The sequence below is a fragment of the Lissotriton helveticus genome, chromosome 4_1 (genome assembly GCF_964261635.1).
Source record: "Lissotriton helveticus chromosome 4_1, aLisHel1.1, whole genome shotgun sequence".
Taxonomy (NCBI): domain Eukaryota; kingdom Metazoa; phylum Chordata; class Amphibia; order Caudata; family Salamandridae; genus Lissotriton; species Lissotriton helveticus.
The window spans coordinates 1591624259-1591649627 of record NC_136063.1 but is presented as its reverse complement, the minus strand read 5'-3'; the positions used below and the strand labels follow the sequence as shown (position 1 = coordinate 1591649627).

The 25369-nt window shown below is 42.2% G+C and overlaps 1 protein-coding gene across 4 annotated transcripts in view; it reads right to left on the bottom strand.

Moving 5' to 3' along the window:
* The window catches only part of AMPH (amphiphysin), a 959953-nt gene that overhangs the window by 696215 nt on the left and 238369 nt on the right, over positions 1-25369 (bottom strand). For all 4 annotated transcript variants that reach the window (XM_078688208.1, XM_078688209.1, XM_078688210.1 and 1 more), the window contains exon 2: positions 1765-1845. In XM_078688208.1, coding sequence (XP_078544334.1) covers positions 1765-1845 — 81 coding nt within the window. The remainder of the gene's footprint in view (positions 1-1764; positions 1846-25369) is intronic.

The window sequence follows — 25369 nt, the reverse complement described above, 5'->3', positions numbered from 1 at the left end:
CCTCATTGTCAGCCCTCACTTGTAGCTTGGGCACATATTTGCAGGGGCAGGTCATTAATAGAGATTATTACCCACATTTGTGGGCAATAATGTCAACATAACAATTTAACAATATAATAAAATCTTTTGGCTTTGAGGATTTCTGACTCTATTCTATCGAATTCGGTGTGTACTAAACTATTTTATACTCGTTATAGGGTTTATCAGGGACCCATGCACAACATTTCTTCTTTCTCTTTCACCGCTCAAAAACACATTCGAATCTTTCATTGAAAATCTTGATGTTATAACGCACAGATTAACACATTTCTTATTAATGCACACTCAACAGTACATTTATCTTGTATTTCTATCGTATCAATGCAAATTGTGAAAGGTAGCTGCTAAAATTACTAATTTAAGGGCATATTATCAAGAACTGCGATAAAATTATCGCCGCTTTAGCGGCAGGAAACTGCCGCTAAAACGGCGATAATGGGCTTGATAATATGTCCTTGTGAATTCCCATAGCAGCCCAGGTTCTGGTGTTAACCTGGACTGCTTTGGGAATTCACAAGGGCATATTATCAAGCCCATTATCGCCATTTTAGCGGCAGTTTCCTGCCGCCAAAGCGGCAATAATTTTTATGGCAGTTCTTGATAATATGCCTTTAAGTTCCTCCACCTTTCCCTTAACTTTTATCTCAATTATGCTTATGCCCGCCTAAGATGTTATTGTCATCGGTTACCACAACTCGTGTCCAGGTTTCATTTTACAAGTGTGTCCACACAAGAATACCATACGTGTCTGTCTTTATTGCTCTTGTGGCTTTGTCAAGATATCTTTATATACTTAATCGATTCACAAAGACATAAAACTGTCTTATAAACTACAAATATTATATCTAGCACCTTATCTAATCAAATCTTGAACCTACGTGCTTATAACTGTATACGGAAAACCAAACCAAAAATAATGAAGTCTGATAATATCACTATTGCGCCTAACTGTATGGAATAGGTTAAAGTGGAACAAATAATATGTATGAAGGATATTACTAATCACCTCAGAGTTCCTTATTTTCAAGAAACCACTAGGTAAATAATACCAATATAGTTTTTTGATATGCAAGTTTATTTTATGGGCATTTCTTGAAAATCTGGGAACCCTCCACATCTCATGGAAAAACCTAGATCACTATTGCTTTGCAACATTCATTATAAATAAAGACCAGAAACTGCCTCCAACTAGGCTTCGGGAAGTGAATATATAGAATGACTGCTGCTGACTTAAACTGGGGAAAGGTGCCAGAAAGCAGCTAAATACCAACCACAATATAAGTCCTTTAAAGGGCCTAAATCTGATAAACAACATATACAATTTGGGGTAAAGTGAAATTTAAGGTTTTAAAGACTAAAGGCTGATTTAGACCTTGGAAGATGGTACTATATCACAAAGGTGACGGATATCCTGTCTGCCTTGTTGCAAGTGCTATAGGGCAGAATACACTTGCGGTAGGACTGGTGGGATATCTGTCATATTTGGGACAGAGTGTCCCATTTGCAATCTCTAAATAAGACCCTTAACATTGACTCCCTAATTTAATAATGAAGTCTTTAAATGTAAAGTACTCACAGTTGAGTGCTGCTATATCATTAAGATGTACTCAAAGAATGTAATCTCTACAAGCATTATCCTCGTTTATCAACCTGATAACTTAACATTGATCCACAAATATTTACATTGTTTCTTTATCCCTAACATACACTGCTTAAAATTCTTACCTCTTGCCGTTTGAAATTAGTTACATATTCCTCAAACTGTTCGTCTTTAGTTTCATCTGCTTTTCCGAGCTTTTGAAGTACCTGTGAATGCAAAAAGGATAATAGTGTTGATATAGATTCTTGTAGGTGACACAGAATTTAATCCATGCAACACACTTTTACACCAATTTTCTATTAGTATTTCTATGCAAAAACAGAGATATTTTACATTTGGATGATGATTTATGGCTTGGATATAACACTGCCTCATGAGTGATATATTCAGATTGCACAGCGCGTACTACGTTTCTGAAAATAAATGCACAATACAGCCAGTTAAGACACTAGCATTTGATGTATGTGAAAAGTTCAGATTTCACTTTAATATTGGCATCTTCCAATTTCCAATTCTTTTCACCAGTTCACTAAACGTATGAGGGGTGCCCCATCATTTGGAGCCTTTTTTAAATGCTGTGTGTACAACCTGTGGCAGCTTGAGATAATGCTTAGAGGGGCACCATAAAATACCAATATTTGAAAGTGCAATATAATTTTAACTATATTAGGCTGCTTTAGTGTAAGATACAATAAGTGCCTACAAAAGAAATGTTTATTGCAGAGCTACAGCTGCCACAGATTGTTTTGACCCAATGCTAAAATTGTTTCAAATACTTTGCACAAACTAATTCAGACAACAACAACCATTATATCAGCCCTTTTCTCTTCATAGACAGTCTAAGCCCAAACCCCTCAGAACCATAAAAGCCATATGAAACTAGGTGCATAACTTTCCTTTTCTTGCTTTTAGAATTTCAGAATCCAATTCTTCATGCATAGCAAGAGGACTGTTCTTACTGCATACATATTGGAGGGATGGATAGTTAAAATGCATTATCTATATGCAAATCACAGTAAATCATATATCATTGCACCCCCTACAATATAGATTGGCCCCAAACCTAAGGATGTTTGCTTGTTCTCAAGACCTTTGTATATCTGTGAGCCCGCTGGTTTAAGTGAAAAACTTGAATTCCTCACACAATGTTGCAGGGGAACATTATGTGCACAATGAAACATTGTCTGCACCTCCACCCGGAATCCTATTTTAATGATATGCTCCAATTAGAGTACCCCTTGAAGCAAATGGGAAAGGATCATGATTGCGCCAGTGTCTTTATTTCTCCACTCTTTGCTTCTCATTGAATGGACTGGATGTCATTAGACTCTTATAGAGCTTACTATAGCCTGGGCAAGGTTTGGCTGCAGAAGAATCAAAGTCACAGTGGGGTTTGACAGCTCTCAAACCTGTTACCTGCTTGACACACAAATCCTGCAGTGGTTGACCATCCAACCAAGCTATCATACTGAGTAAGAGGACCATCTTTTAAATGAAGCCCAAGGGACACAAAGTGTCCGGTAATCATATTATCAAGGATTTATACTGCCCTGCACCATTATCCACACTTACAGAAATAACTGGCATTCTCAAGTTGTGGGCCATTGGCTACTTCTGTTATATTTGCGAGTGGGATAATAATCAGAACCAAAGACAGCAAATTCTACATGTGCTGACCGGACAACATGAAATATTCTGTGGCTAAGACAAATGGTTCAATATCCCACTTTTACAGAGTATGAAACAGGGCAAGTCTGATCAAATGCAGTCAAACACGCCGTGAAACCATGTTCATTCATGATTTAACATTTGTAAACCAGGGCTACCTTCAATTGTCTAAGGAAAATCGAGGATGTTTGGTGCCACAACATATGCAAGAATAGAAAGGGAAATGTCCACTTTGATCAATGTAGAAACTACACAGCAGGGAAAATGATAATGTGTCCATTTAGAGCACTGTGCACCATCTAGAGGTGATGCAATGGAGCTACACTTAGTTTATTACATGGTAGAGCCTCTAGGTTCCATGTTTTCTGGAAATAAGTGTCTAGTAATGTGCAGGAACAAAATTAGGGCACATTTCTTCTCATTTATAAGGGTCCTAATACCATGAGTAGTTTACTGCTATAAAAGGTGCAGATGGTAAAATCGCAGAATTAACCTGAGGCGCTAACAAGAGTTTCAGATATACAGGGATCCTGGTGAACATCGGGAGGGCAAACACTAGCTGTGAAGCACAATTTGTGGCTGAGATATGATCCTAATTCTGTAAATCCTGCTTTGAGCGTAAACTCCTGTTTACACTCAAAACGGGATTAAAGTCCAATTATAACCAGGGCTTTAGTCTTGCAATAAACTATTCTGAAAAAACAAAACTTTGGTGGCTATGTTACAATACCAAAAGTTTAAGAAATGACGGCAAAACTTTGAAACGTGTAGGATTGTGAGTTAGAAGCTTTACAACTCGCATTGTGTAAATTTGACTTCATTGAATTTGTAGAGCACTCATGAAATCCCAAATTAGCTGGAAAATACTTTAGATGAAGGTAAATTACAAGTGCGACAGGAATTTCTGTTTTTTCTTTAAAAAAAAAGTTTTTTATTGAAGTCCAAAAATTGCAATACATTAAATACATTAAAACCAATACATCCATAAAAAGAGATTACCTTTAGGCATAATATTAAATTTCCAGGAAATAAAATATAATACATAAAGCACTAAGGAGTCAGGGACAAATACAAAAAATAGACAAAAACACTCTGCGCTTTATAGCCACATACATAAGGTGGTAACCCCTCCTAATCTTAATCAAAGTAAGTAGCCCAGATTTGGTCAAAACTGAGCTAGGGCCAGCCGTGACCCATGCAGGTAAGAGTGGTGGAGACGGTGCAGGGGGATTTCGGCAGAAAACAACAAGTTTAAATTAATTATTTATTTAATTTTCCCTCGTGGCTGTCTGTCGAATCCCCCCAACCCGGCTCCACCGCTCTTACCTGCGTGGGCCGCGGCTGGCTAGTGATTCCATTTTGCAGCACAGGTAGTATTGTAAGTAAAATACAATTCAGGTGAGGATCTTCTGTTATTAGAAAGAAACTTTAGTGGGAGTATTAATCAATTGTTTTGGATCAATGACAGACGACTTTAGGTGGCTAAGAAAAAGAGAACTCCCTGGAAAAGTAGTCCTGCAATCAAAACAAATGTGAATTTTCCGTTAATTGGATAACCAGATTGTTCCCTCATTTTGAAGTTTTGCAGGAAAGCCAGCAAATTCAAGGAGACAGCCGAGCAGATTCGAGGATCTTGCTTGGTCATAGAAGCCAATGCACACACCTGAGTCAATGCAAGATAAATCATGCAGCAAATATCAAGGTAAAATAAGATCAAAACCTCTTTAAAATATTTCTTGTCTTTCAATGCATTAGGCTGTATTCATTCCTTGAGAGATGCACTGAAAGTAATCGTTTCCAAACATAAACCTAAAAGCATTCCAGAATATCGCTGGGCCCTGATGTTATTGACATTATATAATCAGCAGTCATGTTCACAGTATATATGTATATATGACCAATGTTGTTGATATAAATGTAGCAACAATATAGCCCATTAAATCATACACGAGTGTCTTTTTGTATTGCCCAGATCTGGAATCAATGACTTCACAGTACTCTTAAATTGGTCGCTCAAGGAGCATCAGGTACTGTGAAGTAAAAAGGTTGACCTAGTATCACACAATTTCATCAAGGGAGGAAACTGGGATTTCAGTGCTGCTGTTCTGGATACACATTGTGCAATTCAGCCATTGAATGGATGTCTTCTCCAATCTCCCATGCAACAAAAAATTATTATTTTGTTCGGGAGCTAAAATCACCAACATTCCCATTAGTATGCCCGGAACGTAGTCCAAAGCAACGGTATTCAGAAATACTACTGGACATGTCACTTGACATTTAGGGGCATATTTACAAGCCCCTATCACCACCACAAGTTTTGGACTTTGTTGTGGCAATAGGGGCTTCACCTTATGTACAAGGCAGCATTAAGCCACTAATGTGGCTTATCACTGCCTTGTAAATAAGGCACCCTTTCACGCTACACTTAGCGTGAAAGGGTAGGGCAATGGGTGTTGCGGGTGTTCCACTGCAACACCCATTGATATCGAAGCTGCTGCATATTTACAAGGGTGGCGTAAATATGGGGCAGCGCCAAAATTAAGACCTGGGAAAATCTGGTCTTACCCTGGCGAAACGAGGAGAAATTTTTAATTTCTCCTTATTTTTGCTGTTTCCATGTGTGCTGCACATGGAAACAGCAAAACGGCATTGATTTTTTATGTGCAGGAAGGTGTCCCTTCTTGCAAATAAACAATCACTTAAAAAAATGACATTTTGCAACTTCTATGTGTCCTACATTGAGCATTTTTTGGGGGCAATAGAGATTTAAATAAAGATATCCTACTTCGTGAAAATATATATTCTTTAAATTAAATTAGCCCAAACGTTTGCTTCTCGCACATGAATATTAGTATTATCTTTCACAGTTAAAAATAGAAGAAAATATATTTTTTCCATTTCTTCCTATACAAAGACTGCAACAATACTGCAAATCTATTTAATTCACGTGTTTGCCTGATGCAAATTCCCCATACTTTGCTATACAAACAGTAAACATATAAAAATAGCGTTAAAGGATTCGCAGTGTTTTTTCTCAAGGCCAATAGACTTCAAGAGCTTAATCATGAACAATATGAAATGGTGGAAAAATTGGTCTACACACCTTTTTTTCCCAAAATGCAGACGTGTTGCTATGATTTATACATCCAATTATCAGTTTGTGCATATTATTATTGTTATGATTAGCTCGAATGCGTTTATTACATTTTTCGTCAGCTTGTAACATTTTATGTAGTTGTTCCTAACAGAAATGTGACAAAACCAAGCACCGATTTGGATTATTACAATACACGTTTCTGCAATATTCTCGGCTAAGCACAACTTGTAAAATGTGCTCTAACAAATAAAAAATGTACTATGTGCATCGGCTCCAAGCACAACAAAGTGCATGGCCACAAAAGATTATTAGGCACATTAATTAACAAAATGCAACTGCCCGTGTGCAGTGATGCACACACCATTTTTTGAGTGGCGCACATTGTTCATGGTACCGCTCAAGTTAGCAAAGATCTACCTCTGTATTAGTAGATGCATTCGTTTTCTCTCTGTTGCTTTTGCACAAAAGTCTGTGTTAGAAGCCCAACTAGCTAGCCTGTACCTGACTGGGCATCGATTGTTGAATATGTCTTATTTGTAAACAATAATATTAATTGACAATAATCAAATTTGCTAAGGCCAAATGGCACCTCACGCCCACTGGCTAATAGGATGTCGGATGAATGAGGCTGTATTTAAGGCATTCTGATGAATGCTAGGGCCTCTTACCAGGAGCCTAAGGCAGACCCCACTAGCCCCTACGGCGCAGATGGGCCGCCAACGCCCCAGTGGGTCCAGTTCATTCAGTGGGGTCCCATTCAGCCCAAGGTCAATGAATATCTGTGAGATATGAGAGACTTTGGGGGGGGGGGGTCATCACATTCTGCAGGGGTGCTCCATCATTTTGTGTTATGCCACTGCCTCTAAGACCCAATATGATCAGTGGGATGTATTCCATATAAACCTGCACAAAACCAGGACAGATTGCTGATGCAAAGATATCTTCTTGCATAAGCATATAGCTACACAACATTGAAAACACTTGGGCTATTTTAAAAAACACAAACACCAGCAACCTTTTCAACTCGCGATTTGAGGTTAATTTAAATGTCAAAACACGCATTCATCATCTAGAATACTTGCTGAATGTGTTGTTATGTGTCTATATAGAGCAAATCTGCCACACCTCTGTCTGTTGAGTCCCTTAATCAATATTCTTCAACTGTCACTATAGGGAGTGGCTAATAATCAATAGCTTGACTCAGGTATGCAACAAGAATCAAACAAGGACTACCGACACATTCAACAATGGGGAAATGCAAAGAGGAGCTTTATCAGCATAAAATATTGATGAAATGCTAGGTGAAATCACTTTAGAAGTCCAGCTACTGATGTCCCCTACTTGAAGAATGTGAGTGGATAGCAAGATGGACCAGCAACCATAAACGTTAATAGACCAAAATGCCAGGGGTAGTGAAAGTGACATCACATGCCATAGAACCTCACCTTTCACTCACTCACACATGCATGCTTACACACACATTACACACTCGTTCTCACATGCAGGCATGTACACAATATACATTTATAAGCTTTTTTTACTTACATCAGCTGCCTGAGAGGATAACATTCCAGCTAATTTTAATCAATTCTTTAGTACACTAATAGTGAAAAATAAAAAACTTAGGGGTCTATCAGTTTGACGGGCAGATCGCCACCGCTCAAACGGCGGTGGCGATCCACCCGCCATAGTACACCGCCCAAATGCCTATTACCCCCGCCATATCAGTATGGCGGGTGGTACCGCGGCGGAAGGAAAGACCGTGCCGCTGTTTTTCTGCACGATGTGTCGACCGGGCGGAAAAGGGTTTAATATGGTGGCGGTGTTTGATAGACACCGCCATCCATCTTAGTATGCAGGCGGAGACAGCCTTTCCTGACACGGAAAGGCCTGCGGAGTTCACAATTGGGGGCCCGTTGCGGTCCCCCAGGAAGTTTTGGGGGGGGCACATGGCGGGTACCACATTTGCACGCACAATGCGGCAGGCACCGTGCGGTGCCTGCCACTTTGTGCATGCAAATGCACAACATGCATTTTTACCACTGCGGCAGGTGTTGCTGATGTTAAAAATGCGTGATGCGCCCTATGTGGCGGGCGCATCCTAATCTCCCCCATGGGATCACCACACATATGGCGGGCGGTTAGTTGTCGGCCAGGATGGCGAGCGGACAAAGTCCGCCTTTCACCTTAATGATGCCCTACGTGTAATAAAAAATTGACTGAAAACAAGAAAGTAGCGCTCCACCCGAAGTTCATAAAAATAAGCTGCTCTTGTGTTCCTGGCACTGATTTTGCCACCTCTGAGGCTAGGGGTGGCAAAGGCAGTGCCAGGGGTCGCAAGGGCCCAGCCAGGGGATGCAGCTGCTACCCATGGCAACCCCAAAATGACGTTCATGCCAACCACACTCACATCAATAGGAATAACTGACATCCTCTCCTGTAGTGTTCACCACTGTGAAAAAAAAAATGAGAAGCGATATCTGATGAGCCGTTTACCATGAAATCAACAACATTGGCAAAAACGATACATCGCAGCCGTAAAAGACTGAGGTATTGACATTGCCAATGGGTGTTTGCAAGGGTTTCTGTTAATGTCAACATGAGCACCACTGCCTCACAATGCATGTGCATGAATCACCCATCATGGAATGGATTCTCTGTGTAAGAAAAGCAATTTCAAGTTGCTCACCAATATGTATTGATGCCAGCCGCGGTTGGTAGGGGAGTACCTGCCGGGGCTGTGACGTGGGGAGGGGGAGGGGCAGGGTGGGGGTTAGTAATGTATGGAAAATGGAGGTTTGTAGGTAAGTAGGTAAGTAAATATATAAATAAATCAAACGTATTTTGTGCACTGCATCCCCAAATGCAATGCAGTGCGTGCAACAAAATTCGTTTGATTTATTTAAATGTTTACTTACCTGCAAACCTCCATTATCCATACATTACTAACCCCCACCATGCCCCTCCGTCTCCCCACATCACCGCCCCGGCAGGTACTCCCTTACCGACCGCGGCTGATATATGCCAGTCTTTCTTACTGCTAGCTTCTATAACAAAGTTACATCTTATTGACCCCTTCAGTAAGAACAAAATTACTCTTTCACTTTCTTATTCCTTTCTTTGAATGGCATTTAGTTTGTGGTTGTGCAGGTGTTTTTTCAGTGTTTATATGTTTTCACCGGTGAGGGCTATTTTTCTTTCAGTGGGGTTTTATCAGTTAATACAGGTTTAAACCTAAAACCCCACAGCCTATTCATGACGCATGCGCTACAACACATGTATGTGCATGCGTTGTAATTTCCAGGCAGCCATTTTTTATTCACAGTTCCAAATGTCTGACAGACATTTTAGAATAGAACTGTTGGACATGGCCATTTCTGCAGGGTCATCCCCAGACTTTTTGCCTTCCTCCTCCTGTTTTTGCTGAATTCCTTTGTGCTGGCCTTAGTACTTTGTGCACTTTCCCACTGCTAACCAGTGCTAAAGTACTTGTGCTCTTTCCTTAAAACATGTTAGATTTGCATATGCTCAATTGTCATATTTAATGTATTGTTAAGTCCCTAGTAAAGTGGCACTACATGTGCCCAAAGCCTGTAAATTACATGCTACTAGTGGGCATCCAGCACTTATTGTTTCACCCACTTAATCTGCCCTTTCAAACATGTTTCAGGCCTACCATCGTACAGCCTGTGTGTGCTGTTCAAACCACGATTTCAACCTGGCAAAAACAACCTATTACGAGGCCCAAACCTTCCTTTTAAATAAATATGTCACCCCTAAAGTAGGCCCTGGACAGCCCAGTGTGCAGGGAGCAATGTATTTAAAAAGTATGGCATTACTTTCAAGTTTTACATCTCTTGGTAGTGAACAACTCTTACATTTGTTTTTCAGTACCAAGTCCTATCTCTCCCATAAATTTAACATTGGAATTGCCTTATTACATTTTTAGAAGTGTAATTTTCAATAGGGAAGATATATTTAATTCATATTTGGTGTCCCTGTAATAACAATTTGAAATTCTAACATGGTGAAATCGGATTTAAAATTGCAATTCTGAAAATGCCACTTTTAGAAAGTTGGCATGCATTTGCTTTAGCCACTTGGTACCTGCAGCCTGTCTCTGGGTTACATGACTGGGTGTAGTTGGCAATTGGACTTTGGGTGTTCCTCCTAGACAGCCACACACAATGAGAGCTTAGGTTTGACTGGATGAACCATCACTGGCAGGATGGGTGGGAGGAGATGTGCACAGTCCTACTAACACTTGAATAGGCTGTGTCCTGCCTCCAGAAAAAGAGTTAAATACCCCGTGTAGTTAGTCTGGAGCCAGGACAAGGAAGGCAGGGCACTTCAAAGGCATGCCTCTAAAAGCTGCTACCCACTTCAAAGGCACAACCGTGTATAAAATAAGGATCTCAGACACCAAGACTTCAGTACACTTCGTGACCTGTGGATACTCTACCAGGAAGAAGGACTTCTGTGCAGCTTCATTGACTGCTGTGCTAAATAAACTGCTGTTTCACTGTGCTGACCTGCTGCCTGCTGCCCTTTTGCCTGTGGAAGAACAACTGCACCTGCAACTTCAGCTTGAACTCAGGACCCCAGAGTGACCCAAAGGGCTAGTTTGCTAGCCTCCTGATCTGAGTCTTGGGGACATAAAAGGCTTCCCAACCAGCTTCTGGACTCAGCTGCAGCAAGTTCCTCACCCTCAAGTGGTGCCTCTGTTGATGTGGCTCACTGGCTCTTTAAATCAACCTTTTGGGCCCTGCATGATCATGAATAGGCCCATTTATATACCAGAATTGTGCTGCTCACACCAAAAATCAGTGAAAGATGCCACTAGCCCATCTCTTAACACAGCAAGCATCAATCACCTGTTGAGGAATGCCAAAGCGAAGCTCCAGCCCGCCTGTCGGCAACTCTTGGCCTGCTCTTCGAGCCACGATGACCACCGCCTGTGACGCTCTCCTTGCTTCCCACGACCCAGTCCAATGCAAATGGGGCTCTTGGCCCTAAACTTGAGAAGGTAAACCTTCAGCTGAACTAATCTGGGACTGTATCCAACCCGTGCTCCATCGCGATTGACCTGAACCTTTGACTTTAACTTGGCCCAGCACACCCAGACAGCCGTGATTGACGTTTTGTTGCTTTTAGGTGCTATTTTACAGTTTAATGTTTGAAAATTCATAACTCTAGTTCAACCGATTGGATTTTTGCCATTTTGGTCTTGTTTTATTTATTATATTCAGATCTATTGCTGTAACCTGGGATCTTTTTGTGTGGTGTTTTCACAGTTTTACAGTTTGAAATTGTTGCACAAATACTTTATTCATTGCCTCTAAGTTAAGCCTGACTGCTCTGTGCCAAGCTACCATGGAGTTGAGCACAGGTTAATTTGGGGCTTGGTTGTGCCTTACCCTGACTTAACCAGGGCCCATACCCCGGTCAACCAGTAACCCAATTTCTAATAAGAATATTCAAAGTAAACAAGTGCACAAGAGTGCAAAAAGTATAAAAAGTGACCTGTAGTACTTTGCATCTGTCAGACTTTTGTGAACAAATAATTGCAAATGATGAACAAGACTTGCAGTGGGACTGGGAGCAACTGATAACCAGCAGTTAGGAAATGCCTTTATCGAGGCGCCTCTGGCCAGGCTCTACTCCCAAATCCAATACAATAGTCAGCATCCACTGCGCATGAAAAGAGGTATTGAGGAGAAATGGAGAAAAAGAAAGAGATAGCTGCAGGGGATACAGACAGAGAACAAACAGGGACAGGGGCATTTGAAAAGAAGAACAGAAGAGCAGCAGGGGTGAGAAAGCAGAAACAGAGTGACGGTAGAGATGTCAGGAGGATCAAGGAAGCACAGAACTGCCATGGAGAGCTACAAGGTAAAATAAGCCCCTCAATTCAGCAGTAAAAGTTTACAACTAATTCAATCAGAACAATGTAACACCTAAATAATCCTGGTCATGTCAAACACAAGAATAGGAAGAAGGAAAACTAATGAATCAAGAAGTGAGAAATGAGACCGACAACAAAGTCATCACATTATACACAAGGGGCTGATCAAAAAGTCCACTCTAAGTATACGTTATGTATTTGAAACAAAAGGTCTATAACACGCAGTTAAAGTTGTCTGTATCTCAGATGTAAAAAAAACAACCAGAAACCTAAATATACTTGGAGACCTTGACATCAACAAAGGGGGAAAGCCATTTTCAATGTAAGCACATTATTTACCAGTTAATACAAGAAAACACTTTGAATATACCACATTGTACAAGAATGATTCAGAAAGTGGGTGGAAGTGAAGCAATCAATTGGTTTAAAATGCAGAGTCCGAGCGCTCTACAATTATGCTTTGTTGGTCGAGTTAAAGATTATCAATAGGAAGACATGTCATTGCTTTCTGGCTGCAAAGATCCTTTTGTTAGAGTATTCTTCTCTGGCAGCAAGAATTTCAGGATATAGTTCTCACAGGCAATACGAGCTGAGACAAAAGCTCCATACAGCATGGTTCTTTTGTTCCATCTATGATATAGTAGTAAGAAGCCTCAGAATTTGATTCAAGATCATTCTAATGCACTCTTTTATCATTTCATTAAGGCTTAGTTTCAAATGTGTTTGTGTATTGAAATGGCCAAGAATAGTAATATTTAACAGGGCACTTATCTACTCTTGATTGCATTTGCTTTTTAAAATATTTATTTTCAGTACCCTGTCAAATTCAATATGTAACACACCAGCAAATCCATAGAGTGCCAGTGCTTCCCAGAATGCACTAAAAGTAGAAACCATTATTGTTTGGCAAGATGCACCCAGACAAAACATGTTTGACCTTTTTTTTTATGACAGCTTTCAAAAAGATCAGTTAATGATCAGGAATTAGTCGCCTTTGTTATTGGTAACCTGCCATACATATCATAACTGGCATCTAAAAAGATTTCAATAAAATTGCTTTTTCCTTTTCACATTAAAAGAACATTAAAACCTGGAGACATGCATCTAAAGTTTCCTAAATTCAAACAGTTTTTTTAAAGATAAATCTGAACAAAAGATACCCCCTTGAGTAAAACATTTACATTTTTCTGCAATAAAAAACACGTTTTAAGAAAGGCCAAGGGACTGATGTAGTGTAGCTTACTGTGTTGATGTTGAATATTGGGTTATTCATTTGGGAGGGGATAGCCTGACCAACTCAATAAGCACAATCCAGTTACATAACAACACAGCTCTTAGAGAATTTCCTCTCAACCCATAGTAGGAATGGCACAAGCAGCAGACATTTACCCAGGGAAACGGAGGTTAAGTTCAAGAAATATGAAACAATTTAAAAGTCAAGAAAACATCATGATAAGATTCACTGACCTAATTTAGAAACATTATCATAAGTGATAAAAAACACCAACGTGATTAAAAACAGATATGGAAAACTGTAACTATGAATTGTAATTCTTTTTAGGAAAAGGCCCCAGGAAAATGCAAAGTACCAAATAGAAAACATAGTTCGATTGTGACTGGGACCTAGATGTGATTCTGGCCAAACAGCAGGCACAGCTTCCAGAGGCTCAGAACAGCAGCAGGCAGGTCAGAACTCCCAGCAGGGAAGTTCAAGGGAGCTGGGGGTGACGTCCTTGTATCCAGAGACTTCAAAACAGGAGTTCAAGCCCTTGGAGAAGAAGAAGGGGACACAGCACAGTCCTTGCCATTTCCTTGGCAGAAACTGCCACTGCAGGCCGAAAAAGCAGGACACACCTCATCCCCCCAAATGTCTGAACAGAATGCACATCCCCAGCCCCTGTCACTCCAAAGCCAGACAGTCAATACACAAACCTAGCAGAGGCACACAGGATGGCTAAGCAAGAAAATACCTACTTTCTAAAAGTGGTATTTTCAAACACAGAATGTAAAAGTCATTCTCACTAAAAGATGCACTTATATATTCTGAGTTCGGGCACACTGAACTTTATCTTCCTATCTTGTCCCAATGGCAAGTTATACTTATACGATGTTTTGAATTAACTTCCATTCTATCCTATGGAACAGATAGCCTTTCAATAGTGAAAAGCGAAATTGGCAGTATTTCACTATCAGGACATGCAACACGCATCAGGCAAGATGGCCGCTGAGGCGCTGTAGGAGTAAGTCGCACTCAGACCCCTCTCCGACCTAAGCACAAAATTCAGGCTTGAATGGAGTTGCGAAAGCAAGCAAGCAGAATGAGAGCAGTATGCAACCTGTAATCTGGATTCAACAAGCAGGAGGCTTCTATGTGAGATTACTTCACGGCGGAGCTGTTAGCCTTACACGAATTGTGGAGAAGGCAAAGATAATATATATCAAATTCCTCAAAATGTCTGTGGCAGAGATGGCGGAAATGGCGACCCGCGGCAAAAAACAAACAGCAGCAACAGCCATCCATAGTCGGTGGGGCAAGCAAAGAGGCACTTCAGAAGCAAGAAGCAGGAAGAACGGGTACTATCCCGAAAACCAAAATGCCATTTATTAACAGAAGAGCGACCCCCACAGTCTCTGCGCTAACGAAAGCGCAAATGCGCAAAATAGAAAAAGCTAGCGAAAAAGACAAGGCGGTCGGTCAAAGCAAAGACCCACGAGCTGTCAGCAACATACCGGCAACGCGGGATACAGCGGAAAAGAAGAAACACGATACCGTGTACCGGCAGCCGTCAGTATCAGAGGTCTTCAGCGCCAAGGCTCCCACAGAGGCGTCGGGAGCTGCCATGGCAACCTCGCTAAGCACTGCATTCACGCCGCCTGCCGGAGTTGGTCTGAGCGTCCTCGAGGACGCAAGCGGTGGCGTTGCCAAGCAACCAGCAATTGCAGAGCCCATGCTTCCCGCGGAACGTCCTGCAGCGACTGAGGCAGACAGCGCTGGGCAAAATCAGGCGCAGGAGAGGCAGGATGACCGGGACGCGTTAAAGTAGGTGAGAGAGGCTGATCAAGGGGCAGGGATGACGAACACAGGGCAAATGCTTGAGGCCCTTATAGAAGTGGAGGCAGAAATACGAGAGGAGCAGGCACATGCCCAAAAGAGATATAACGCAGTGCTGGGTGAGGACACTGCGTTCTTTTCAGTCCCTGAGGAGTCTGAGGAGTCTGAATCAACGCTGGCAAGCAGTGAAGAAGAGAGGGGTTCTGCAGGATCATGCTCGAGTTCTGGGGGTAGTGATAGCTCCAGGGGGAGAGACACGCAAAAAAGGCGCAAAATGGCATCCAGAAGGACAGGATCTCCCCTGAGCTCACATAAAGGCACTCAGAGGAAGCTTGTTTGGGATTATTCCGCTACCTCCAATATCTATAAGGAGGATGTACAAGAAATTCAAAATGATGGCGGGAAACTGGACATAATGTTCACCACTCTAAAACAGATGCAAATGGAGGCTAGGGCGGAAAGTCGGAGGGCCAGGCACGATACTAAAAAAATTCAAGCGTCAATCAGGAAAATAAATAAAAAGTTTGAGGAAGTGGAGGAGAGGGTTATAGGGGTTGAAGAAAGGACTGGAAGATTGGAGGATGAGGTAACTGACTGGCAGACTTCCAGATAGGAACAGACTAAAATGGTGGAGGACTTACAGTGGAAGGTGGAGGATTTGGAGAACCGCCAGAGGCGCAACAACGCCAGACTCCTTGGAATAGAGGAAGGGAAGGAGGGGCAAGACCCTAGAGGCTTTGTTATCAAGTTATTAAAGGGGGCCTTTCCGGAGGTACCATGGAACTGGGAACAAGAAGTGCAGAGAGCTCATAGATTCCCGATCTTCGCAAGGAAAAATCATAAAGAGGGTTCAGGGGCTCTCCCAAGGGCCATGCTAGTATTTTTTGGTAACTTCCTGGCAAGGCAAGAACTAATGGAAAAAGCCAGGCCTGACTCTAAAAAAACAGTCGAAGGAATAACATTTTTTGCTAGACCTGACTTCTGCCATGTAACAGTGGAGAGGCGTTGGCGGCTCAGGCAATTGATTACAGCATTTCAGACGCAAGGGGCGGAGGCCTATCTAATGTTCCCAGCAAAGTTAAAGGTTATCTCTGGAGGCCGCACAAGAATGTTTTTTTCGGAAATAAAAGCAGGGGAATTCTTGACAGAGTTAAAAGAGCAAGGGGGAGCCAGAAGGAAATAGACAGGGAAGAAAGGGGGCATTAGGGGGCATTAGGCACATAAAATACATGCAATGGATGTATAAGTGCTGGGTAAATCTATAAGCCTGATAGCTAAGAACAGCAGTAGGTAAGAGGGGAGGAGAGGGGCCGCGACGCTACATCGCTCAGCGGACACGCATAGGTCAGGAGTGACCTATTTGCCTGTCACAGGGGGGGGGCAGCAGTCGGGGTGGAGGGGGGTTAAGGGGGGGGGGTGGGGTAGGGAGAATGACACTGGTGAAGGTTGGTGGTATAACACGGTGCAGATTTGTAAAGTTCATAAGGAAACAGCAAGAAATTGTTTTGCTAAATTTAAGCTAGCTGCAGAGGTGTCGGTAAAAGCAAAATCTAATGTATGGCACTTAGGATAATGACGATCAATGTCTGTGGTTTAAATAATAAGGAGAAAAGACAGAAGCTCTCCGCATTGCTGCGATATTGGAGAATTGATATAACATGCTTACAGGAAACACATGTGGCAGTTAAGGATACATTTATTTTGGATCAAATGGGATTTGAGGTTCTGGCTTATACGGGACAAGAGGGGAGAAACAAGGGAGTGGCAGTCTTGGCTAGAAAAGGTATCGCAAAAATCATAAAGAAAAAGGGAGATCATGATGGGAGATGGTTATTGTTAGATATAGAGACCGCCGCAGGAAGATGCACACTGGCCTCTCTGTATGGACCAAACGAGGACGAGCCTGAACTATTTGAATTTATTGACAATGAATTAGCAGTGTGGCCAGAGCCTGTGATTTGCTGGGGGGATTTTAATATTAATGGCTTGAATGGCCTAATAAATGTGAAGGGGGGCAGATATCAAGGGAGGAAAAAGAAGGTGCTCAAAGCTGTACAAAATCTGGCTCACCATAATGCATTGGTGGACGTATGGGCGGAACTCAATCCTGTAGGCACAGGTAGCACTTTTTATTCAGCTCCTCATCAAACAATAGCCAGGTTGGATTATTTTTTTATCTCTAGCTCACTTGTTGGTAGAGTTAAGATAGAACGTTTCCCCAGAATAGTGTCAGACCACAATCCGTTGGTTCTAAGCTTAGCAGTGCTCCAAAAAACAGAAAGGGTAAATTCAACATGGACGTTTGAGAGAGGGTTGTTGAAGGAGGAGGAATATATTACTAGAATGCAAGAATGGATAACGCAATTTTGGGACATGAATAGATATTCAGCCTCAGCAGATATGGTGTGGGACAGCTTTAAAGCAGGGGTGAGGGGAGAGACACTAAGCTATACTCTGGTAAGACGCAAGCAGGAAAAAGAGAAGGTGGAAGAGGAGATCAGAACTCTGATGGGTCTGGAAAGAGCATTAGTGGATGCAATAGGCAGGAAAGATCCCATTGATCAGATCTTGGTGGCCATGGAAGTACAGAAGGCAGAAACGGGGGCGTCCCTGGCACAGAAAACAGCAAGGAGCTACTTAGCAAAAAAAGAGAAATGTTACGAATTCAATGAGAGGGTCGGCCACTTGCTCGCAGTTAGAACTAGGCAAACGTTAGCAGCAGGGGAGATAAAAGAAATTAAGGATTCTACAGGGGCAATTGTCAATAAAGGGGGGGAGATTCAGGAGGTATTCAGAAGGTTTTATGAGGTGTTATATGAGCAAGACACTACTAACGACAACATAGAGGCAGAAAGCTGGGAATATCTTAGGCAAGGCTCACAGGAGGGGTTGAGTATCGAAGAAAGGGACAACCTAGACGCACAATTAACAGTCCAGGAGATAAAAGAGGCGATATTCAGCTTACCATCTGGGAAAGCATCCGGTCAAGATCAAATTCCTGTAGAATTTTATAAAACATTTTGGGAGGTGTTGGCTAAGGATATTTGGGTAATCTGTTGCTTGGCACAGGGGGGCAGAATAGTCCCTCAGTCATGGGCGGGCGCGGACATAATAGTGATCCTGAAGAAAGACAAACCCCCTACCGAACCAGGCTCCTATAGGCCGATAACATTGCTGAACGCTGATGCAAAAATATTTTCCAAAGCTCTGGCTAATAGATTGAGCAAGGTAATAGAAAGAGTGGTTTCTTCAACACAACATGGCTTCATACCGGGGAAAGGAACTACCCAACACACTAGGCAGCTAATTACTATTTTAGACGCTGCAGAGGCCTCAGGAGACCCTGTCGCGGCTATATTTTTGGATGCCGAGAAGGCTTTTGACAGGGTCTCCTGGGCATACCTATGGAAGGCTTTGGAGTGGGCTGGTATAGGCGGAGGATACATAACAGCAATCCAGGCACTTTACAAACATCCTAGTGCTCGGATACGTATTAATAGATCCTATTCCAATACGGTACAGATCAGACGGGGGACTAGGCAGGGATGCCCAGCCTCACCCCTACTGTTTGCGATATACTTGGACCCCTTTTTAAGAAGACTTACGCAAAATATGGGGATTACTCCAGTTATACTGCATGGGAAAGAATATAAATTATTCGCATATGCAGATGACGTAGCTGTTATAACACCAACACCAGAGGAATCACTGAAAGAAATAGAACAGGAGGCGAAGAAGTTTGGCAAGGTTTCCGGGTACCTAATAAATAGGGGAAAGACACAAGTGGTGCAGAACAGATTCACTGCATTTACAGACACAAGAGTAACTCCGGAGGCAAGGTATTTGGGGGTTAGGGTGACTGCGGAGCTAGAGAAATTAGTGGAGATAAATATGGAACCCCTGCTGGGAAAGGTTAAAATAACATGGAGAGGGTTAATAATCTACACTTGACTCTCATGGGCCGAATTAATTATATCAAAATGGTGACCTTTCCTAAATTTTTATATTTGTTTAGAGCAATTCCACTATACTTTGAAGCGATATGGTTTAACAGAATAGAATCAACAATAAATAAACTAATTTGGGCACAGGGGAAGACACGTAGGGCATACCGCTTTTTGACACTACCACGACAGAGGGGAGGTTGGGGTGCACCCGATTTTAAATTCTACTACTGGGCGTCAGCACTCCAATATTCTAAAGGTTTACTAGGTGGAAGTGTACAACAAGAGGAGAGAGCACACTCAGGCAATGTTTATGAAGCACTTTTGGGAAAGGCGGCAGAGAATGCCTTAGTAACAACTGTAGACTATGCCTACTTCAAACACACAAGATTTAAGACCCTGAGCGCAATCTACAAAGTCTGGAGAGCAGTAAAGAAAAAATTGGGGCTTGGGAGATATAACAGATATCTCAGGCTGTATTTGAATCAGGATCTCCCATCAGAAATTTTCAGGGGCACAGTCATGAAAGAGTGGGACGAAAAAGGGATTAAGAAACTGGGAGACTTAATGGACATAGGAGGAGGGTTCCTAATGTTTCAAGATATACAGTATAAATATAAAATAGCAGGGAACAGCTTTTTTAAATACTTACAAGTGCGGAGCTTCTTTCACACAAAACTAGGGGGTACAGGAGGGATGACAAGCTGTAGGATAATGGAATTTATGGGAAGCAGCTTAAAGTGTTCAATTAGGCAGCTGTATGCGGAGCTGCAGGTCCTTAAAACAGACGACAGAGAGAGATATAGTAACAAATGGGGCGAACAAGTGAGAGCTCGTCCGGAAGATCTGCAAACCTCATTAGACCTTGGCCGCTCCATTCTATGCTCAGCTACACTACAAACTCAACATTATAAAACAATCTATTCACTATATCATACACCTGCTAGAATCGCCCAATGGGGGGAACCACGGGAATAACATGTCCGCGTTGCAATGCAACAGGGGCCAACATCACACACATGTTTGCACAATGCCCGCAATTATACACCTTAAAACTGGCAATAGAGGAGTTTTTGGAAAAGTCATTAGGAATTAAAACCAAACTTACTGATGAATTGATAATGTTGGGTATAAGTGTAGGAGAAAATATTATATATTCAGAATTTCTATTTATTGCGACAGCAGTATTTAGGATAATTGTAGCTAAAGCTTGGAAAGAGAAGTCAGCACCGTCGTTTCAAATCTGGTTGGCAAGGTTACTTTCTACTTATAATCTAGAGAGGGCTATATACGACAGGAAAGGCAAAAAGGCAAGAGCCCTGGGGGGTAGGATATGGTTTCTCATTGATCAATGGAAGAGTGGGAAGAGGTAAAAAATATGTTTTCTTTGCTTATCTTGTTTTATTTGTGAAATTTGCACAGGCGATAAGCATGTATTACATGATGCATTTTATTTATTTTGCTTCTATTTTCTGTATATGTATAACCGTCTAAAAAACAAATCTGTACAGGGGTGGAAAAACTCTATGTAACATTCAAAAGATTATGGTTGTAATAGAAAAAATGTGGGGGGGGGAAAAATCGAATAAAGATATTTAAAAAAAAAAAAAAAAAAAGGACATGTCCTATCTTTAACATACACTGCACCCTGCTCACAGGGACAACTTGGGCCTACCTCAGGTGTGACTGACATGTAAGGAAGGGGAAGGTTAGGGCCTGGCAAGTGGTTGCACATGCCAGGTCGACGTGGCAGTAGCAAACTGTGCACACACACACACTGCAGTGGCAGGTCTGAGTTGCATTTATAGGCTTCTCATGTGGGTGGCACAATCAGTGCTTCAGGCCCATTCGCATAATTTGATTTGCAAGCCCTGGGCACACACAGTGCACTGTACTAGGGACTCACTAGTAAATCAAACAAGTGGATAACAAAAGGTCTTTCGCTGGATGCAGCGCTTCGCGCTGCTAACACCAGCTCGATCTAAAAAGCCAATCATGGAATCATCAATCTATAGACACAATACAGGGATAAACCACACCAATGATGCCAGGTCTAACAATGATGTTAAACAGAGTGGAAGATGAATAGAAAGCAACAAGTTACAAAGAGGAAAAATATGGGGCTTTTACTGACTTCAGCAAGCAAAAGCTGGTATTCTTTGCACAACAAGAGAGTGCAATGCTAACAGGATCAGGTTTCAAATGGTCCAATGCGCTTTTTGATGGAAATCACAAAGTAGCAGGTATTCAGTTATGTTATATTTTGCAAACAGTCAGACCTGGATTATGGTCAGACCAAGAGAAGGAGTGAAGGTGCACCTCTTACCTTCAAGTGTATCTCAATGTGACACAGGCTGAAACATGCAGGGAGTGAATATATTTTTAAAAAATCTAAAAGTTATTTGGTGCACATTTTCAGGCATCTGAAATGCCAAATGAGTGCACAGCTTGTGGGAATCATACTGCGTTCTCCCTCATGAAAACTGTTAGCCTGTTTACTCAAGCATTTATTTTCAGGGAGGTATTAAAACAAGCCCTATCTAACCCGCTGACAAGAAATCAATATATATAAGCTGTCCACAAATTGATGTGGCTGTTCTTGCTCTTATTTATCGCTACCATTACAAAAGCATTTTACTGAAAAAATCTGATTCTTGATAGACACTTATAACATTAGTAACGGGCGACTAGAGCCGCAATTGAGAGCAAATCCGGCATAATGTGTCAATTGCACGCTTGGAAATATCTGTGCATTCACCGACGTCATTGGAGATCCCAGTCCTTGGGATTTCTTTTAGGAATTGTGCACAATGTTGTGACTGGCTAGTAACAAGAAGCACGTGACTGATGACTACTTTGCTCTGTGAACAATGACGCAGTCATCACTATTTGAACAGTACCAGAATAATTTAAGCAAATGCTTATCTTTTGTCCAACTTCCAATTACAAGACTGCCAGGAGGCTTGTATTTCACTTGGTATATCTATTTACTAATGCCCTTGCTATTCTGATGCACTATTGTACACCATAAACAACAATGTTGTGGATTTCACAGTGAAAAGTATGAGTTGGGGGCTGAATTAGAGTTACCAACCCTCCACAAAATTTGCAGTGGAAAATGCCCTGCATTTTGAATTTACTTCCAAGATGGTAGTGTACCCTCTATCAAAGTGGTCATCTTGCCCAAGGGAGTAGAGAGCTTGTAGTTAGCGTAACACCTGTTGCCAAAATATAATGCAGGCCCTCAAAATACTTCTTCGATTTGGCTAGGTGTAACAGGCAGCATCTGGTTCCAAGTTAAAAAAATCTGATTCAGGTAAAGTGAAGACATGGCATCTGGTGCCATCATGAGGTCTGGCAACACAAGCTGCCTCATCTAGGATATTAATCAAAAACACCAAAATGTCCCAACCACAATTACTTCAAATAAACTTAAAGGAATGGAAAAATATTCATTCAATCCAAACCAGGCAAATTCTTTTATTGCCAGTTACTTTATAATTTATCGACAATTTTTTGAATTATAATAGCGGAGAGATTTTCGATACTTTACGGGCCATTGAAGTTTTTAAAAAAAGGTAGGCGCCCTTTTCGCGTCTTCTTTCAAATACGAAAAGTGTTTCTTGCAGCACCACTGATATATTCCAAACATGTTTTCTAAACAGAACAACCGGCACATGGTCACAATCTTCTTAAAGTCCGGCCGCGAGACGGCAGAGTGAAGGTCAGTCTCCTTGTTAACAGTTTGTTTGAATAATCCAGAGCTTGATAGGCTGCGCCATAGTTACACGCGCTTTCATTTGTTTTCATTAGGTACCCCCTTTAAAATAAATCCCTCGGTGACACAGATTTTTTAGGAACACGACGCCCCCGCCACATAACCACACCTGGTATGTATAGATGGTAAATAAATATTTATTTGAGAGACCAGGAGAGGCAATCATATAGTGCAAGTTCAGTAATTAGCTTTTTTTAGGTCTCCTGGCGTTTAACAGCGCGTCAGCGCTGTGTCCGCCAGGAGATCTTTTGTCAGTGACTATGCTTCCCAGGACACAGGGCTGGCCGCGCGCATTGCCTCTTCAAGGAGGCTATTTGAGCGGGGCACGCGCTCGCGAACGCGCTCAGCTGCTGTCTCCCGGGAAGCTCTTTCACCAAACACGCATGCGCATACACAGACGCATACACAGACACACACACACACACACAAGCGCCCATGCACGCACGCACCCACACATACAGAGAACCTACCCCCGCTGTCGCATACACACACGCGTGCACACACACACCCACAAGTGCTCCGAGCGCCCCCCCGCCCCCACTTACCGCCACTCCGGACTTCAGCCGCCACCGCTCCTCTCCTGGGCAGGCACTCCGTGGGCGCGGCTTCATTTATGTGACCTTACATCCTGGCTGGCTGGTCCTGGAAATGACGTCCAACCGGAAATGGGAATGCGTGGAGACGTGTTGCGCGCATGGAGAGTGCAGCCCAGCACCCCAGGCCTCATGAACAGAGTCGGGCCCGAGGAGAGGTCGAGTCACACGGCAGAGGAAGTGTAATTAAGAGAGGGGCTGCCGATTACACCCCCCAATGCCTTTCCTAAACCATTCCGGCAGCTGTAGTGCTAGCACACGACTGCCAGCAGCCCCTCAAAATCAATCATGCCCGGCTGCAGGTAAAGTCCGACGGAACTTGCGGGAAGCAGCTACCAGCACATGTGATTGTGAAGGCTCGCTACAAAAAGTAAGTGCCTGCCTGGAGTGATGTTTGTACTGACTCATGTTTAGTAGTAAAAAAAATGTAATGTGCGTGATCACGCTCATTCATGTTCCCACCTTATGTCTGCTCAACCATACCGTTTTCAGCGCGCTCGTCACAGAGTCCAGAGTAATTTTATTATAGTTGACATCTCGTTTTTTAAATAATTACACTATATCGCCCTGGCTGCCAGCTGTGACCTAGGTCACTGTGTGCCTCGGCCAGCCTGAGGCTTGCCCAATGCCCAGCTTGTCTGTGGAGCTGTAGTCCGTGAGTCAGCTAACTGTTGACGCCTTATTTAGTTTTAATTAGGCACCTGCTGAGATAAGATCTGTGTTGCTGTGGCCGCACATCAGGCCGGGTCCCACGTGGGTCAGAGGGCCTGGAGTCCACACTGATGCTCTTCATCTGATTGATTGATTGATTGGCAGCAGCAGGGTGGCCCAGGAGACAAACTCTGGTTTAAGGTAATTTTTGTTTAAATTGTTTTTCTGCCGGCCCGCCTGGCCTCACTTAGTAGCTGAGAAAAGAAGATCTGTGTTGTTCGGGCCTACCTGGCGAGTGGTGTGCACACTGTGCTAGGTCTCGGCATGTGATGTAATGTATACGTTTGAAACTTGCTATATTTTAAGCAGCCTACATGCAGCTGTTATCAGAGTCACGTGCCTCTGCATTACGACATTGCAGGCAGCAGGCCATGCAGGAGATGGTAGGGAAGTCACGTGACACAAATCATCTTTAGACAACAATTCAGAGTTTGATAACAAATTAATGTAACACATTGTAATATACAATGCCAATAGCTCAAACTTTAATACTGGGAGACCTATTGCATTGTAAATGCTTGTCTTTACATCCTACAGATATAAAGAATTAAAGCCCTGATGAGAGACCAGGGACAATAGTCCTGGCCTCGAAACGCGTCGGCATTTGTGTTTGGAGGAACACAATCTGATTATAAACAATAACTAGGACTCAGTAGTCCAGTGATTCGAATGTTTTCGTCATTTATTTGACAAAGTTCCACGCACATTGGAATATTCATTTATTGTTGTCTATATATGCATTTCTGTTTTTTGTTTTTGGTATAATTTTTTGTTGTTTCTGTGGGATGTTTTGATGTTGGTTCATTTGATCAATAATTGTTTGTGATTTTTGTACAAAAAGTGTCCGAATATTTAATGTACAGTGTTTGTTTTCTGCTATTATAATTCAAAAAATTGTCGATAAATTATAAAGTAACTGGCAATAAAAGAATTTGCCTGGTTTGGATTGAATGAATATTTTTCCATTCCTTTAAATGTA